A 19,905-nucleotide genomic window follows, 5' to 3' on the forward strand; every position below is an offset into this window, starting at 1 on the left:
GTACCGTACCTCACCTTGCATTGTACCTTACTTTGTATCGTACCTCACCTTGCATTGTACCTTACCTTGTACCGTACCTCACTTTGCACTGTACCTTACCTTGTACCGTACCTCACCTTGCATTGTACCTTACCTTGTATCGTACCTCACCTTGCATTGTACCTTACTTTGTATCGTACCTCACCTTGCATTGTACCTTACCTTGTACCGTACCTCACCTTGCATTGTACCTTACCTTGTATCGTACCTTACCTTGCATTGTACCTTACTTTGTATCGTACCTCACCTTGCATTGTACCTTACCTTGTATCGTACCTTACCTTGCATTGTACCTTACTTTGTATCGTACCTCACCTTGCATTGTACCTTACTTTGTATCGTACCTCACTTTGCACTGTACCTTACCTTGTATCGTACCTCACCTTGCATTGTACCTTACCTTGTACCGTACCTCACCTTGCATTGTACCTTACTTTGTATCGTACCTTACCTTGCATTGTACCTTACCTGGTACCGTACCTTACCTTGCATTGTACCTTACCTTGTACCGTACCTCACCTTGCATTGTACCTTACCTGGTACCGTACCTTACCTTGCATTGTACCTTACCTTGTACCGTACCTCACCTTGCATTGTACCTTACTTTGTATCGTACCTCACCTTGCATTGTACCTTACCTGGTACCGTACCTTACCTTGCATTGTACCTTACCTTGTATCGTACCTCACCTTGCATTGTACCTTACCTGGTACCGTACCTTACCTTGCATTGTACCTTACCTTGTACCGTACCTCACCTTGCATTGTACCTTACCTTGTATCGTACCTCACCTTGCATTGTACCTTACTTTGTATCGTACCTCACCTTGCATTGTACCTTACCTTGTACCGTACCTCACCTTGCATTGTACCTTACCTTGTATCGTACCTTACCTTGCATTGTACCTTACTTTGTATCGTACCTCACCTTGCATTGTACCTTACCTTGTATCGTACCTTACCTTGCATTGTACCTTACTTTGTATCGTACCTCACCTTGCATTGTACCTTACTTTGTATCGTACCTCACTTTGCACTGTACCTTACCTTGTATCGTACCTCACCTTGCATTGTACCTTACCTTGTACCGTACCTCACCTTGCATTGTACCTTACTTTGTATCGTACCTCACCTTGCATTGTACCTTACCTTGTACCGTACCTCACCTTGCATTGTACCTTACTTTGTATCGTACCTCACCTTGCATTGTACCTTACCTGGTACCGTACCTCACCTTGCATTGTACCTTACTTTGTATCGTACCTCACCTTGCATTGTACCTTACCTGGTACCGTACCTTACCTTGCATTGTACCTTACCTTGTATCGTACCTCACCTTGCATTGTACCTTACCTGGTACCGTACCTTACCTTGCATTGTACCTTACCTTGTACCGTACCTCACCTTGCATTGTACCTTACCTTGTATCGTACCTCACCTTGCATTGTACCTTACTTTGTATCGTACCTCACCTTGCATTGTACCTTACCTTGTACCGTACCTCACCTTGCATTGTACCTTACCTTGTATCGTACCTTACCTTGCATTGTACCTTACTTTGTATCGTACCTCACCTTGCATTGTACCTTACCTTGTATCGTACCTTACCTTGCATTGTACCTTACTTTGTATCGTACCTCACCTTGCATTGTACCTTACTTTGTATCGTACCTCACTTTGCACTGTACCTTACCTTGTATCGTACCTCACCTTGCATTGTACCTTACCTTGTACCGTACCTCACCTTGCATTGTACCTTACTTTGTATCGTACCTCACTTTGCACTGTACCTTACCTTGTATCGTACCTCACCTTGCATTGTACCTTACCTTGTACCGTACCTCACCTTGCATTGTACCTTACTTTGTATCGTACCTCACCTTGCATTGTACCTTACCTGGTACCGTACCTTACCGTGCGACAACTGATTGCTCGAGAGTCTATCAGATTTTTGAGTTATTATAACGTGTCAGGCGGCGTTGTGTTAGTTGTGGTTGAAGCAATAGTAATACTAAGAGCGTTTATGACAGTGATGATGATGGTGATAGTGATGATATTGATACTAACTGCGGTTATAATGACGATGTTGGAAGTAGTGATCATGGTAACTATAGCACTAATAATGACACTAGTGGTTGTGTTGTTATCAGAGGCTATAAAGTTGGTAGTGACAGTAGTGGTAATGACGGTGTGTGGTGCAGACAGTGGTTGAGTGAAGATCTTGGTAGTGATGTTGTAAGTATCAGCAGCATTAGAGGTGGTGAAGATGATGTTGGCAGGATTGGTATGGCACTTGTTATGGTAGTGTTGGAAGCAGTGGTAGTAATGGCCGACGGTATTAGTAACAGCTGTGGTGGTAAGTGATGGTCATACATCATAATGGCCGTGGGGGTTGCAGTGGTCGGGTCGCTGATAAAGCCATGGGTGAGGAGGGTCGCAGAGGGAGGAGATTAGTGTGCGTGGTGTGTGGCCGCACATGTCCGTGTCCTCTGGTGATGTGTACCCTACTGTGGCCATGTGCATGTCCTCTCCATAGTCCACCTTCCGGTGTTTGTATTAGCTGCACTCATCACCACCAGACTCTTAGAATAACGAGCCGCTTCTAGCAGCGGAATACCAGCGACGGTCATGATCTAATGTACGGCGTTTAATTGACTGTTCCAAATCGTGAAGGAAGAAAAAGAAAATGCCTCGGCTCCACCAGGATCGTCCCATTTAGAGACTAACCAATTTGTGTACAGTGAAATCGTCTACGTGAACGTGGAGAAAGAAGAGTTCCTGGCGGGAATATGACAAGCCAAAGACTTGTACATGGCAGTACTGGGGGTGTGAGGAGGGGATAAACGAAACATAAACACCAAAGTAATAAAAGGATGAGAGATTTTGAGCCAGATGGCATCAGAGCTAGGAGACTCGATCCACGTGGGGAACAATAGGTTTTTTGTTCTGTAATTGGCAGAGACTCCACCCATGGAGCGGAAACGATGATAGACATTATACTTACAGATATGATAGTGCAAAAAAAATAGCCTTGGGCTGTTTGGTTTTAGAGAGAAGATCAGAGAAGGATGTAAACAGGTGGTATTCAAAAAAGGCAAAGTTAGAGTTAAGACCGCAAATGCTACTAAAATGAATGGAAAAAGAGCCATGATTAGGAGCTGCAGCTCCGAATCAGCACTCGAGAATTTTGGATGGTTGTGCGCTGAAGATTTTGATAAAAAGTTAAAAAAAAGTAAATGAATAAAAAGATATGCGTGAATGAAGTAGTATGTAAGAGAAAATTATCTAGGATTGTAGTTGAATACAAGCATATATATATATATATATATATATATATATATATATATATATATATATATATATATATATATATATATATTCACGCGCAAAATTTTGATCCTTACCAATATATATATATATATATATATATATATATATATATATATATATATATATATATATATATATATATATATATATATATATATATATATATATATATATATCCCTGGGGATAGGGGATTAAGAATACTTCCCACGTATTCCCTGCGTGTCGTAGAAGGCGACTAAAAGGGGAGGGAGCGGGGGGCTGGAAATCCTCCCCTCTCGTTTTTTTTTTTCTTTTTTTTTCCAAAAGAAGGAACAGAGGGGGCCAGGTGAGGATATTCCAAAAAAGGCCCAGTCCTGTGTTCTTAACGCTACCTCGCTAACGCGGGAAATGGCGAATAGTTTAAAAAAAAAAAATATATATATATATATATATATATATATATATATATATATATATATATATATATATATATATATATATATATATATATATATATATGCTGGATCACTATGCCTTTGCAATCATTATCCTTCCCGAAACCCACACGGTAGCACCTATTAATGCTTTCCACCCACAACTGCTACTACAGTACAGCAGTAGGTGCCACCTACTATCCAAGAAATCTGGGTTAGAGATTTTTAATGCTAGATAATAAAAAGGAAGCAAAAATTTGTGAATTTGGCAGTCATCTTGGCCAAGGAACGCGTACGTTCCACAGGATTAATGATGGATGGATCTGGTTAGCTCAACCTGATTGGAACTCGCGTCAACGGTGAGACATCGTTCCGGATCTGAGCAACTTGTCCACGAGATGAAGTTAATTTACTCAGACATTTTACAATGAGGATAGAACTGTTGTTAGAAATATATTAATGATAATATTCTGTACAAATGTAAGTTTAACTGATTCACTGTCAAAATGGGCTATAATTCGTGACGACCTTAGGAACTGAGCAATTTAAGAGTTTCCTTTGTCTTTAACAAAGGAAAATCTTAGTTTGAATTGTAGTCTGGTACAGTCTTATTAACTTTACTGCTGTTGGTTCCCATGATCTTTGAAACTTCAATCTTTTTATGTTCAATTGTTTTTCACCATAATACATCATTGGTCATTCTTAAAAAAGTCAAACATAACGTAAGCCTTCTATCTGAAGCGTGAGATCGTACAACGACCCGGTCCACACGATAATCCAGACGTTAATTTATAAAAGACGACAGAAAATCATACAAAATTACACGAGCTTAAAAGCTCTCCGTTGTATGTAGCAGTAGTCATCTACGCAACACAGTTTTTGTAAGGAACTGTTGATATAATATCCATCACAACTTCAATCATCCTATATCAATACTAAGTCTCAAAAGCATTTTGCTCCGTAATGTGTTAGCTGTCTGTGTGTGGCATGCTAGACCAGGCACGTATCGACAAGGACTTGGTGGTCAAGGGGCACAGGAACGAATTATGAAAGCTTTTAGACAAGGAAGAAAAATGCATTGGATTCGTGGAAACTTTTAGCTATTTTTGAGTTGTCTGTATGCTAAATCTAATAACTGATATTGTCAAACACTCATAAAGATTAATACAGTTGCTGTACAGAAGTAAATTTATCATGACACTGGTGATGTCTCAAATGAAGATAGTCTTGTGATATTTGATATCATAAAATAGCTGATAACAATAAGCATGGAAATTTTGTTTTATGAAACAAATCAATATGCTTGTGTAAGTATAATTGTTTTGGGAAGATTGATCAAGTCACCAAGGTAAAACATTAAAGCATTTTAGATATAGATATACATCCATTTTTTCCCTTTACGTGGAACATAAGTGTTAAAATGATTGTAAAAACATGTCAACCATCATTATCATGTAACATATTCCTGTTTATAAATTTTTGTAGCTAAGTTTTAAGTAACATAATCTTGTTTGAATGGAGAAAAACTGGAGGAAGTAAAGTGTTTTAGATATCTGGGAGTAGATCTGGCAGCGGATGGAACCATGGAAGCGGAAGTGAATCATAGGGTGGGGGAGGGGGCGAGAATTCTGGGAGCCTTAAAGAATGTTTGGAAGTCGAGAACATTATCTCGGAAAGCAAAAATGGGTATGCTTGAAGGAATAGTGGTTCCAACAATGTTGTATGGCTGCGAGGCGTAGGCTATGGATAGAGTTGTGCGCAGGAGGGTGGATGTGCTGAAAATGAGATGTTTGAGGACAATATGTGGTGTGAGGTGGTTTGATCGAGTAAGTAATAACAGGGTAAGAGAGATGTGTGGAAATAAAAAGAGTGTGGTCGAGAGAGCAGAAGAGGGTGTTTTGAAATGGTTTAGTCACATGGAGAGAATGAGTGAGGAAAGATTGACCAAGAGGATATACGTGTCAGAGGTGGAGGGAACGAGGAGAAGTGGGAAACCACATTGGAGATGGAAAGATGGAGTGAAAAAGATTTTGAGTGATCGGGGCCTGAACATGCAGGAGGGTGAAAGGCGTGCAAGGAATAGAGTGAATTGGAACGATGTGGTATATCGGGGTCGACATGCTGTCAATGGATTGAACCAGGGCATGTGAAGCGTCTGGGGTAAACCATGGAAAGTTCTGTGGGGTCTGGATGTGGAAAGGGAGCTGTGGTTTCGGTGCATCATTACATGACAGTTAGAGACTGAGTGTGAACGAATGGGGCCTTTGTTGTCTTTTCCTAGCGCTACCTCGCACACATGAGGGGGGAGGGAGTTGTTATTCCATGTGTGGCGAGGTGGCGATGGGAATGAATAAAGGCAGACAGTATGAATTATGTACATGTGTATATATGTATATGTCTGTGTGTGTATATATATGTGTACATTGAGATGTATGGGTATGTATATTTGCGTGTGTGGACGTGTATGTATATACATGTGTATGTGGGTGGGTTGGGCTATTCTTTCGTCTGTTTCCTTGCGCTACCTCGCTAACGCGGGAGACTGCGACAAAGCAAAATAAATGAATATAAATCTTGTTTGTAAAGTTCTGTACTAGACTTTATGTTGTATACTCGTGTTTGCATGTGTGTATACTCTTGAGAATACAAAGACCCACATTAATTTGTATGTAGCTGTTTATCTACTTATGCATAACCACAAAGAGTGTATTAAAATAATTTGATTTACTGATGTGCTGATATTTATTCCAGATATATTTGTAGCAGCTGACGTCAATCCCTTCTAAACGCAACGGCACTGTCTGCTCACCAATAGGAAGTTCCACATACGTGACTCGAGGAGGCTTGAAGCGATAACTAGGCACTTTGAGGTAGTTCCTCGGTATCTCCAGTGACCCATATTCACTCTATAACCAAGCAGAATGGAGCGTAACATCCCACACGTCTTGGATGTGTTCACTTGCTCCCCTAGAGCCAGACGACGCGTCCACGCCACTGACATTGACCAGGTACGACTGTCAGTAGTAATGAATATTGATAATAGTAATGGTTGCAACAGAGAAAACATTACTAGTAATGATAGTAATATAATAACTTTAATTCTCTTATTAATGTTATCATATCTGTAATGTAGACTTTTTTCCAATATCAATTCAAGGTCACTTATTTTACATATTTTCAATATCAACACATTTTTCTTGCCGTTGTTATTTCTGAATTCTTTATTGTTATTATTATTACTAATATCATTGTTACATATTTATCATTATCATCATTATTTTCAGATTTTAGAAATAGGGGTAGCAGTTTGATTATATCGTAACCTAAAAATTTTTGTTTCTAATGCAGGTTCTGAGTGTTAGTTTTGTATTGATAATCATATACTTGATTAAGCATTTGGTAAATCTAAATTATTGTTCAGCACTTAGCTAAGAAAATCTTGTTTTCACCCCAAAAATGAATTATACGTAGAGGTTGGCAGTTACACAGCAGTGCAGTGGGTAGCATAAGGCACATCAAAGGTTGTTTCATACTATGTACGAGCTGGTGTTCGATATACCTGTATTGTCATCAAAGATACTCTTTGAACCTTTAGTAACATACACGGGTGTTGAGCTTGGTGAAAGGGCTGGAGTTGCACATTATAGATATAAGGTTTCGAAGTCTGGTTAAACAGTACTTGACGTTGTCTTACAAAGTGGTTTTTCCTCGATGACTCTCCTCAGGACGCGGTACATTGTTGGTTACCTTACTGTTCACACTGTTGGTATGTATCAGTTCTGCTGTTCTGATCTTCTCATTTGAAATTATGAAGCCTTCAGAGTTTTCGTCGTTGTCTTCACAAAACACTGAAAGTGGCCTTAACTGAAGCTATGCATTTTCTAGTGTTTATTATCCCACTATCATGCTCATTCTTCTCGGCTCCAGAGCAATCCTTCATATTGGCTCTAAAACACCCATGCGTTTCACCTCCAGAACAACTGTGCACTTAAGGACATGCCCAGGATTCTGAGAACACGCCCATAACCAATCCTATACACCTGTTTCAACAATCTGATACCGATGTGATTATTAGACATGATATTGGCATGGTGGAAACAAGATTTAGCAAGAATGCTTCGGCTCAGCCGACTCTGAAGGGCTAGTAATAACTGGTGGCCTCTCACCAAAAAGGTCCAGTTTGCCGTGTATCGATGACAACCCGCAGTGAAGAAGAAATGGACAAAGTTAACCACATCGCCCAAATAATCACTTGGAATACACTTCACATACTTTATAGAATAAACAAACTTCCTGGCAAACCCTTTTTGCAATTTAGACATCTTATTTCAAAGTGTTTCTTCCTGTATAACTTGAAGAATCGAGTTCTCCCTGAAAACATATGGGAATATGACCTACTGTTTGCCGAAAATGAATGGTCTCATCGCATATATCAAGTTGTCTATCTACCATAGTTTAGCAAGGATGCTGAGAGACAACACACAACTCCCTTCATCTGGGAGGAGGTCTTACACAGATATGCAATTTCTTTACCAAATTCCGACAGCTTGCAACTGACAAAGTATCGTACCCTGTAGATAAGGACATTATGTAGTTTTGAATCATAAATGCCAGGCACTCCAGGCTGGGCATCCTTCTGGTCACACCCCTAGTGTTTACCAACTTTACAAGTTTGTGGAGACCTGTTTGCTGGATGTCCCACCCGGCCTTCCTTAGTGGCAAGGTGGGACACTGGGCCATGTATCATATGTGGCCTCAAATAACATCGTCCTTGTAGCTCAGCTACTGCCTTCCTTTGCCTCAAATCGTGTGGCCATCATGGCCAAGGACTCTTACACCGTACACCAGCTAACACCAAGCAAGCACCTCTGCTAAAAAGAGAAAAAGAAATGACGAAATACACATGAACATATGTATCCTCCGTCAACGGATGGATCAACGCAGACTGACAGATGTGGAGACACTGTACAACAGCCTGATCACAACACCCGAAACCTACAAGCATTGCAATGACTATGGTCCTGAGAGTATAATAGGTCGGCCACAGCAGCGGGTGCTTCATGACTTATCAACCATCAATGTCTGGCAGCTGAAGTTTGTGAAACCTCCAGACAAGATCCCACAAATGAAAATTCTAAGATTTATCGTGCCATACTTAGACACTCAAAGTGACATGCAATCATGTGTACACTGGGACTCCTGGGATAATTTCATCATCAGTTGACAAATTTCTGCCTTATGTAGGAACACATGAACCTTATCACAAAGAAAACACCTTCAATCCCAGTGTATCATTCATTCTCCATTGGAAATGGCTTAACGGTTGGTGTTGGACTGGACCTCACTGTCACAGCTGCAGTTCTTCACCTCAGGTGTGACTTCCATCAGCACATAGTGAAGATTAACGTCAGTGCCGTACTGAAGAAGCCAAAATATCGGAGGATCATGACCCATTAGTGGTCAATAATAAGGAACTCCGTCAAACACGTCGCGGGTAAAGCCACTTGCCCGCGTCAAGATGGTTTCACCTACTCCAAACTGTGCCTGTGTTCATTTGAGTAATATCTACTGGAGGCCTGGATTAAGAGCTCCACTCAAAGAAACACAGGCCCATTTCCTTTAGTTATTGCTTTTGCATGGTAATGAAGAGGATCATACTTAATCACCTACATCATCCTATCAAAAATCGACTCACCAGATAGATCTCTGCGAGTTCTTACTTGTCAGATATACCCCTCTATGCATGGCAGAACTCTGCTCAGCTTGCTTTTAGGCTCTTTGGACGGTCTTTATCAACACTAAGAAGTGCCTTTGACATCGCTAACAAAAATGTCATGAATGAGACACCAGGCATGAAGAGTTAAATATTCAGGTCGATTCACAGTTTTCACATCAGACAATCCAAAGAGATACAGTTTTGCGCTAAGCTCCTCACACCCACCTTAAGACACTACAGTGAGGGAGTGCTGAGACCCTTGTTGTTCACTGTCCTTATGCACTGACTCCTACAACCTCTGGACATTTACTGCAGAGAGAGAAAGAGAGAGCAGTTAGTTGCATAGACAATATTTGTATCCAGATAGCGGACCCTGGTCAACTACAAGAACTGCTTTCATAATTCCACATGCCATACCTGGATTATGGATTCATTTTCTCGAAGAAAAGTCGAGTCCTTTCTCCCGATGACCGAGGCACACCTGACATAAGTATGGGTGGGGATATCATGCTGCCTCAGGGTTTTGACTGTTGATCGTACAACTGGAATCACTGCTTGAAAACAACCCTATGTAAAGGGACATCATAGACCCCATCACATAAGGTTCCACAAGGGTACATTGTCTGGGCACCATACTTTATCTTCATACAATCAGATTTAGTCCATCACTACCAAGGACTTACCTCTCTTGGAGTAACAGACCCCTTGAAATGTTCAAAATGCCACAAACAGAAACATACTTGGCTGTCCCATGTTAGCACACGTTGTTACCATTCAGACTATGAAAACCAACACCTATTATGGATAAAATCGTATTATTAGCTAATCCCTTTGCCATTGGATGCAACAGGCATCCCAACTTAGCTCCTACTTTCACCCAAAATCTCTTACATCACATACAGGACTGTGATGATGCACAGCCTTTCACCCGACACACACAACTTCACATGCATACAAGATACTGTGCACCAAAGAAACGGTTAAAAACAACTCGTGACGTCTACTCTCTTATATCCTGAGATATTCCTGTGCAGCTACAGAAGTAGCTCATGATGGAGAACATACAGATGTTGCAGGAGCTTAATTTCTAAGATATGTGAATTTACACTGATGGATCACTACCTGATGGATCTTCTGGGTGTTCTTTTGCAGCCTACAGAAATGGATTCCTTGAAACGTCCCTCCATTGTCTCCCAGCCGGAGTATGGAGTGAGCTTGCAGCTTCCACTGCACAATGGCCTTCCTCATTAACTCTTATTGTGAAAGGCCTCTGATTTGTGACTAACTCAGCACCTCCAACCATACAACAATCACCAACCTCTTCTTCTCAGGTTAACCAAAGTAATTAAGCAGTGTTTGCTGACACTACACCAGATCTCCCTCACAAACACTTTCTAATGGATTACCTTTCATACTGGAATTAGAGGCTAAATGTGAAATCCCTACACCACGTGTTACAGAAAATGTATGGCAAAGAAAATAATATGAACATAGTCACTAAATGTTTTTCTTGGGCAACTCATACAAATATATAAAGACGGCAACACATTCACAACTTAAAAATATAGTTCCAGTAAATCTCAGAATAGGCTGCTGACTGTTCAGTTATCAAAAACCAAAACTTTCCAAACAAATGTGTCTTTTGCCAGCAAAACAGATGGAACACTAAAAGTCACTTCTGCTGTGGTATCAATACATATGGCCCTTTCGTCAAAAGGATAAAAAATCCATATGAAATATATTTGTACCCGATAGATATACAATGACCTAGACGCTTCTTACACTCCATCATAACTTTTGTACTTGGAAGTACACCCTCTCTAACAGGGTGTTATAGAATAAGTTCTGACTCCTGTTTTAGATGTACTATCAGCACTAAACGGAATTAAGTAAAGAAAACGGGAGGCCCGGATAATATAAACATATATCCGAGGACAATGAAAGAGGCAAAAAATGAGATAATTAGGCCCTTGACTGTTCTTCTTTCCATGCTATGTGAAAATTTCTGAAGAATTGGAATTTTGGCAATATAACACCAATATTTAAGGAAAAAAAAAAAGTAAATCACTGCTAAGAAATTTTTGTCCAATCATCTTAATGTCTGTAGATGGAAAACTTATAGAAACCATCATTTGAGATATGACTAAACCACGTGGAGAATCATCACTTTATGAATAACTCTTAGATTGGTTTTCAATGAAATAGATTGATTTCGTTTGTGATGTAATCAACATGTATGATGAAATTAAAGCTGTTAACATCATCTACCTAGATTTTCCAAAAGCATTCATCATAAATCCACATCAAATGTTAAAAAGTTGTCACATAAATTGATAAGAGCCGTGCTTCAGAGGATAGGAAATTGGTTCAATGTCAGTAAACAGAAAGTTAAGGTTAATCTTCAAGCCTCAGAATGACTAGAAGCATAAAGTGGTGTGCCACAGAGATCAGTCTTGGGAACAGTTCCCTTTTTCATACGTATTTATGAAATTGAAAATGGACTACATTGTAAGATAACAAAATTTGCAGTTTGGGAAATAAATATACCAATGAATGTCCGCAGCTTCAAATCGACATACACAAACTGATGGACTGGACTCATAAGTGGAAAATGAATTTTTATTGATAAGTGCAATGTTTTACATACTGGTAAAAAAAAAAAAAGAAAATGGTAAGCAACAGCAAATTCTGTGGAACTGCAAAAGATAAATGAGATTAAAGACTTGGGTGTAATAATATCTGGTAACTTAAAACCAAGTAAGCAGTGCATAGAAGCAAAGTGAAAAGAGCAACCACAGTTCTTGGATTTATAAGAAAGGATTTCAAATTTAAGTCCAGAGAAATCATCCTTACTCTTTACAGTTCACAAGTGCATCCTCATCTTAAATACTGTGCTCAGTTTTGGTCATCCTTGAAAATGGACATAGAATGGAAAAAGTACAGAATCGAAGTATCAAAATGATTCTGGGGCTGACGACAAGTCCTGTGGGAGAGGGCTAAATTACTTGAATCTATTTAGCTTAGAAAGGAGATTTGGAGGCAATGTATTACAAGTATACAAAATCATCAAAGTATGTGATGATCTTAATCAAACAGGCTACTTAGACTCAATTTGTCTGATTTCAGTCGAGGTAATGGATACAAACTCGTGTGCAAGTGTTTAAACTCGAATGGGGTGAAAATCTTTTTTCTTTAATAGGATTGTTTGGGCATGAAATGATCTATCAGTTAGAGTGGTTGAGATCAGTACTACAGGTTTGTCTAAGGACAGGCTCGTACATTTTGATTCATGCCGAGACAAATATCGTGCGTCCTTCTTAAACACCCTGACAATTTGTAGTTTCTTCTCTTTAAATCATCTGTATGCATTCCAACATTTGTCACACTAATCTGAGAGTTTCTGATATTTTCCGCAGTCAAATCCAACATCAGAAAAAAACAGTGGTCTGTTGCTGGTTGACTTATTATTCCTTTGAGTTATTATTAGAAACCACTAGAAAAATACACACAGAAGCTCCAAGCTTTTTGAAATACAGTTGACACCTTGGAGATTGTTTTTATCTTTCCAGCAAGTTTTCCTATATCAGTGTTTCACATGTGAATGCAATTTACTGAAACTATTATTATCATTACTATTATCATTCCATGGGGATAGGTGAGAAAGAATACTACCCACATATCTTCTATATGTCATAAAAGATGATCAGGAGAGGTGAGATGAAGGGGCTGGAAAGCTCTTCTGCTTTTTCCCAAATGTAGGAACTGAGGAAGATAATTACAGAGGACTTGATCTCGAGAGGTTTTGTTGATTCTTCTTGATGTTATCTTTGTGGCGAGACCTGAAAACAAATATAAAAAAACATGACATTATTATTATTATTACCAGTGTTACTAATTATTACTGCAACTACTACAACCATATTTCCATAAATGTTTTTTTATGTGTTTTCCTTTACATGGGGTGGATCAATACAAAACATCACAGCCTTTCAGACAAGTTACTCATATTACAAGCACATGATCAGTGTGCTACTATCCTATGAGCCAATTTTCCAGTCTACATATGGAGTTCACTCATCAGACAATAATTTATTTATCTATTATACTTTGTCGCTTTCTCTCGCGTTAGCAAGGTAACTCAAACAAACAGATGAAATAATGGCCCAATCCACCCACATACACATATATATACATACACGTCCACACACGCAAATATACATACCTATGCATCTCAACGTATACATGTATATACACACACAGACATATACATATATAGACATGTACATAATTCATACGGTCTGCCTTTATTCATTCACATCGCCACCCCACCACACATGAAATAACAACCTCCTCCCCTCGCATGTGCACGAGGTAGCGCTAGGAAAAGACAACAAAGGCCACATTCGTTCACACTCAGTCTCAAGCTGTCATGTATAATGCACTGAAACCACAGCTCCCTTTCCACATTCAGGCCCCACAGAACTTTCCATGGTTTACCCCAGACGCTTCACACGCCCTGGTTCAATCCATTGACAGCACGTTGACCCCAGTACACCACATCGTTCCAATTCACTCTATTCTTTGCACGCCTTTCACCCTCCTACATGTTCAGACCCCGATCACTCAAAATCTTTTTCACTCCATCTTTCCACCTCCAATTTGGTCTCCCACATCTCGTTCCCTCCACCTCTGACACATATGTCCTATTAGTCAATCTTTCCTCAATCATTCTCTCCATGTGACCAAACCATTTCAAAACACCCTCTTCTTCTCTCTCAAAAACCACACTCTTTTTATTACCACACGTATCACCCTATTATTACTTACTCGATCAAACCACCTCACACCACATATTGTCCTCAAACATCTCATTTCCAACACATCCACCCTCCTCCGCACAACTCTAACTATAGCCCACACCTTGCAACTATACATCATTGTTGGAACTACTATTCCCTCAAACATATCCATTTTTGCTTTCCAAGATAATGTTCTCGACTTCCACACATTCTTCAACGCTCCCAGAACTTTCACCCCCTCCCCCACCCTATGGTTCACATCCGCTTCCATGGTTCCATCCGCTGCCAAATCCACTCCCAGATATCTAAAACATTTCACTTCCTCCAGCTTTTCTCCTTTCAAACTTACCTCCCAATTAACTTGTCCCTTAACCCTACTGTACCTAATAACCTTGCTCTTATTCACATTTACTCTCAACTTTCTTCTTTCACACACTTCACCAAACTCAATCACCAGCTTCTGCAGTTTCTCACACGAATCAGCCACCAGCTCTGTATCATCAGCGAACAACAACTGACTCACTTCCCAAGCTCTCTCATCCACAACACATTACATACTTGCCCCTCTTTCCTAAACTCTTGCATTCACCTCCCTAACAACCCCATCCATAAACAAATTAAATAACCATGGAGACATCACACACCCTTGCCGCAAACAAACATTCACTGAAAACCAATCACTTTCCTCTCTTCCTACACGTACACATGTCTTACATCCTCGATAAAAACTTTTCACTGCTTCTAACAACTTCCCCCCCACACCATATATTCTTAATACTTTCCACAGAGCATCTCTATCAACTCTATCATATGCCTTCTCCAGATCCATAAATACTACATACAAATCCATTTGCTTTTCTAAGTATTTCTCACATACATTTTTCAAAGCAAACACCTGATCCACACATCCTCTACCACTTCTGAAACCACACTGCTCTTCCCCAGTCTGATGCTCTGTACATGCCTTCACCCTCTCAATCAATACCCTCCCATGTAATTTCCCAGGAATACTCAACAAACTTATACCTCTGTAATTTGAGCACTCACATTTATCCCCTTTGCCTTTGTACAGTGGTGGGTGGTGAGTGGTGGGATGAAGAAGTAAGATAATTAGTGAAAGAGAAGAGAGAGGCATTTGGACGATTTTTGCAGGGAAATAATGCAAATGACTGGGAGATGTATAAAAGAAAGAGGCAGGAGGTCAAGAGAAAGGTGCAAGAAGTGAAAAAGAGGGCAAATGAGATTTGGGGTGAGAGAATATCATTAAATTTTAGGGAGAATAAAAAGATGTTTTGGAAGGAGGTAAATAAGGTGCGTCAGATAAGGGAACAAATGGGAACATCAGTGAAGGGGGCTAATGGGGAGGTGATAACAAGTAGTGATGATGTGAGGAGATGGAGTGAGTATTTTGAAGGTTTGTTGAATGTGTTTGATGATAGAGTGGCAGATATAGGTTGTTTTGGTCGAGGTGGTGTGCAAAGTGAGAGAGTTAGGGAGAATGATTTGGTAAACAGAGAAGAGGTAGTAAAAGCTTTGTGAAAGATGAAAGCCAGCAAGGCAGCGGGTTTGGATGGTGTTGCAATGGAATTTACTAAAACATGGGGTGACTGTATTGTTGACTGGTTGATAAGGTTATTTGATGTATGTATTACTCATGGTGAGGTGCCTGAAGACTGGTAGAATGCTTGCATACTGCCGTTGTACAAAGGCAAAGGGGATAAGAGTGAGTGCTCAAATTACAGAGGTATAAGTTCGTTGAGTATTCCTGAGAAATTATATGGGAGGGTATTGATTGATAGGGTGAAGGCATGTACAGAGCATCAGACTGGGGAAGAGCAGTGTGGTTTCAGAAGTGGTAGAGGATGTGTGGATCAGGTGATTGCTTTGAAAATTGTATGAGAAATATCTAGAAAAGCAAATGGATATATATATATATATATATATATATATATATATATATATATATATATATATATTTTCATATATTTATTTTGCTTTTGTCGCTGTCTCCTGCGTTTGCGAGGTAGCACAAGGAAACAGACGAAAGAAATGGCCCAACCCACCCCCATACACATGTACATATATACACATCCACACGCGCAAATATACATACCTATACATCTCAATGTACACATATATATACACACACAGACACATACATATATGCCCATGCACACAATTCACACTGTCTGCCTTTATTCATTCCCATCGCCACCTCGCCACACATGGAATACCATCCCCCTCAACCCACATGTGTGCGAGGTAACGCTAGGAAAAGACAGCAAAGGCCCCATTCATTCACACTCAGTCTCTAGCTGTCACGCAATAATGCCCGAAACCACAGCTCCCTTTCCACATCCAAACCCCACACAACTTTCCATGGTTTACCCCAGACGCTTCACATGCCCTGATACAATCCACTGACAGCATGTCAACCCCGGTATACCACATCGATCCAATTCACTCTATTCCTTGCCCGCCTTTCACCCTCCTGCATGTTCAGGCCCTGATCACTCAAAATCTTTTTCACTCCATCTTTCCACCTCCAATTTGGTCTCCCACTTCTCCTCGTTCCCTCCACCTCCGACACATATATCCTCTTGGTCAATCTTTCCTCACTCATTCTCTCCATGTCCCCAAACCATTTCAAAACACCCTCTTCTGCTCTCTCAACCACGCTCTTTTTATTTCCACACATCTCTCTTACCCTTACATTACTTACTCGATCAAACCACCTCACACCACACATTGTCCTCAAACATCTCATTTCCAGCACATCCACCCTCCTGCGCACAACTCTATCCATAGCCCACGCCTCGCAACCGTATAACATCGTTGGAAGCACTATTCCTTCAAACATACCCATTTTTGCTTTCCGAGATAATGTTCTCGACTTCCACACATTCTTCAAGGCTCCCAGGATTTTTGCCCCCTCCCCCACCCTATGATTCACTTCCGCTTCCATGGTTCCATCCGCTGCCAGATCCACTCCCAGATATCTAAAACACTTTACTTCCTCAAGTTTTTCTCCATTCAAACTTACCTCCCAATTGACTTGACCCTCAACCCTACTGTACCTAATAACCTTGCTCTTATTCACATTTACTCTTAACTTTCTTCTTTCACACACTTTACCAAACTCAGTCACCAGCTTCTGCAGTTTCTCACATGAATCAGCCACCAGCGCTGTATCATCAGCGAACAACAACTGACTCACTTCCCAAGCTCTCTCATCCACAACAGACTTCATCCTTGCCCCTCTTTTCAAAACTCTTGCATTCACCTCCCTAACAACCCCATCCATAAACAACTTAAACAACCATGGAGACATCACACACCCCTGCCGCAAACCTACATTCACTGAGAACCAATCACTTTCCTCTCGTCCTACACGTAGACATGCCTTACATCCTCAATAAAAACTTTTCACTGCTTCTAACAACTTGCCTCCCACACCATATATTCTTAATACCTTCCACAGAGCATCTCTATCAACTCTGTCATATGCCTTCTCCAGATCCATAAATGCTACATACAAATCCATTTGCTTTTCTAAGTATTTCTCACATACATTCTTCAAAGCAAACACCTGATCCACACATCCTCTACCACTTCTGAAACCACACTGCTCTTCCCCAATCTGATGCTCTGTACACGCCTTTACCCTCTCAGTCAATAACCTCCCATATAATTTACCAGGAATACTCAACAAACTTATACCTCTGTAATTTGAGCACTCACTCTTATCCCCTTTGCCTTTGTACAATGGCACTATGCAAGCATTCCACCAATCCTCAGGCACCTCACCATGAGTCATACATACAACCAGTCAACAATACAGTCACCCCCTTTTTTAATAGATTCCACTGCAATACCATCCAAACCTGCTGCCTTGCCGGCTTTCATCTTCCGCAAAGCTTTTACTACCTCTTCTCTGTTTACCAAATCATTTTCCCTAACCCTCTCACTTTGCACACCACCTCGACCAAAACACCCTATATCTGCCACTCTATCATCAAACACATTCAACAAACCTTCAAAATACTCACTGCATCTCCTTCTCACATCACCTCTACTTGTTATCACCTCCCCATTAGCGCCCTTCACTGAAGTTCCCATTTGCTCCCTTGTCTTAAGCACTTTATTTACCTCCTTCCAGAACATCTTTTTATTCTCCCTAAAATTTAATGATACTCTCTCACCCCAACTCTCATTTACCCTCTTTTTCACCTCTTGCACCTTTCTCTTGACCTCCTGTCTCTTTCTCTTATACATCTCCCACTCAATTGCATTATTTCCCTGCAAAAATCGTCCAAATGCCTCTCTCTTCTCTTTCACTAATAATCTTACTTCTTCATCCCACCACTCACTACCCTTTCTAATCAACCCACCTCCCACGCTTCTCATGCCACAAGCATCCTTTGCGCACTCCATCACTGATTCCCTAAATACATCCCATCCCTCCCCCACTCCCCTTACTTCCATTGTTCTCACCTTTTTCCATTCTGTACTCAGTCTCTCCTGGTACTTCCTCACACAAGTCTCCTTCCCAAGCTCACTCACTCTCACCACCCTCTTCACCCCAACATTAACTCTTCTTTTCTGAAAACCCATACAAATCTTCACCTTAGCCTCCACAAGATAATGATCAGACATCCCTCCAGTTGCACCTCTCAGCACATTAACATCCAAAAGTCTCTCTTTCGCCCGCCTGTCAATTAACACGTAATCCAATAACGCTCTCTGGCCATCTCTCCTACTTACATACGTATACTTATGTATATCTCGCTTTTTAAACCAGGTATTCCCAATCACCAGTCCTTTTTCAGCACATGAATCTACAAGCTCTTCACCATTTCCATTTACAACACTGAACATCCCATGTATACCAATTATTCCCTCAACTGCCACATTACTCACCTTTGCATTCAAATCACCCATCACTATAACCCGGTCTCGTGCATCAAAACCACTAACACACTCATTCAGCTGCTCCCAAAATACTTGCCTCTCATGATCTTTCTTCTTATGCCCAGGTGCATATGCACCAATAATCACCCATCTCTCTCCGTCAACTTTCAGTTTTACACATATTAATCGAGAATTTACTTTCTTACATTCTACTCACACAACTCCTGTTTCAGGAGTACTGCTACTCCTTCCCTTGCTCTTGTCCTCTCACTAACCCCTGACTTTACTCCCAAGACATTCCCAAACCACTCTTCCCCTTTACCCTTGAGCTTCGTTTCACTCAAAGCCAAAACACCCAGGTTCCTTTCCTCAAACATACTACCTATCTCTCCTTTTTTCACATCTTGGTTACATCCACACACATTTAGACACCCCAATCTGAGTCTACGAGGAGGATGAGCACTCCCCGCATGACTCCTTCTGTTTCCCATTTTTAGAAAGTTAAAATACAAGGGGGGAGGATTTCTGGCCCCCCGCTCCCGTCCTCTCTAGTCGCCTTCTACGACACGTGAGGAATGCGTGGGAAGTATTCTTTCATCCCTATCCCCAGGGATAATATATATATATATATATATATATATATATATATATATATATATATATATATATATATATATATATATTATCCCTGGGGATA

The 19,905-nt window shown here is 40.5% G+C and overlaps 1 protein-coding gene across 4 annotated transcripts in view; it reads left to right on the plus strand.

The window, feature by feature from the left end:
• LOC139765627 (uncharacterized) overlaps positions 1 to 19,905 on the plus strand; it is a 463,254-nt gene that overhangs the window by 434,942 nt on the left and 8,407 nt on the right. For all 4 annotated transcript variants that reach the window (XM_071693307.1, XM_071693309.1, XM_071693308.1 and 1 more), the window contains one exon: positions 6,534 to 6,790. In XM_071693307.1, coding sequence (XP_071549408.1) covers positions 6,704 to 6,790 — 87 coding nt within the window. In that variant the 5' untranslated portion in view covers positions 6,534 to 6,703. The remainder of the gene's footprint in view (positions 1 to 6,533; positions 6,791 to 19,905) is intronic.

This window comes from Panulirus ornatus, chromosome 55 (genome assembly GCF_036320965.1).
Source record: "Panulirus ornatus isolate Po-2019 chromosome 55, ASM3632096v1, whole genome shotgun sequence".
Taxonomy (NCBI): domain Eukaryota; kingdom Metazoa; phylum Arthropoda; class Malacostraca; order Decapoda; family Palinuridae; genus Panulirus; species Panulirus ornatus.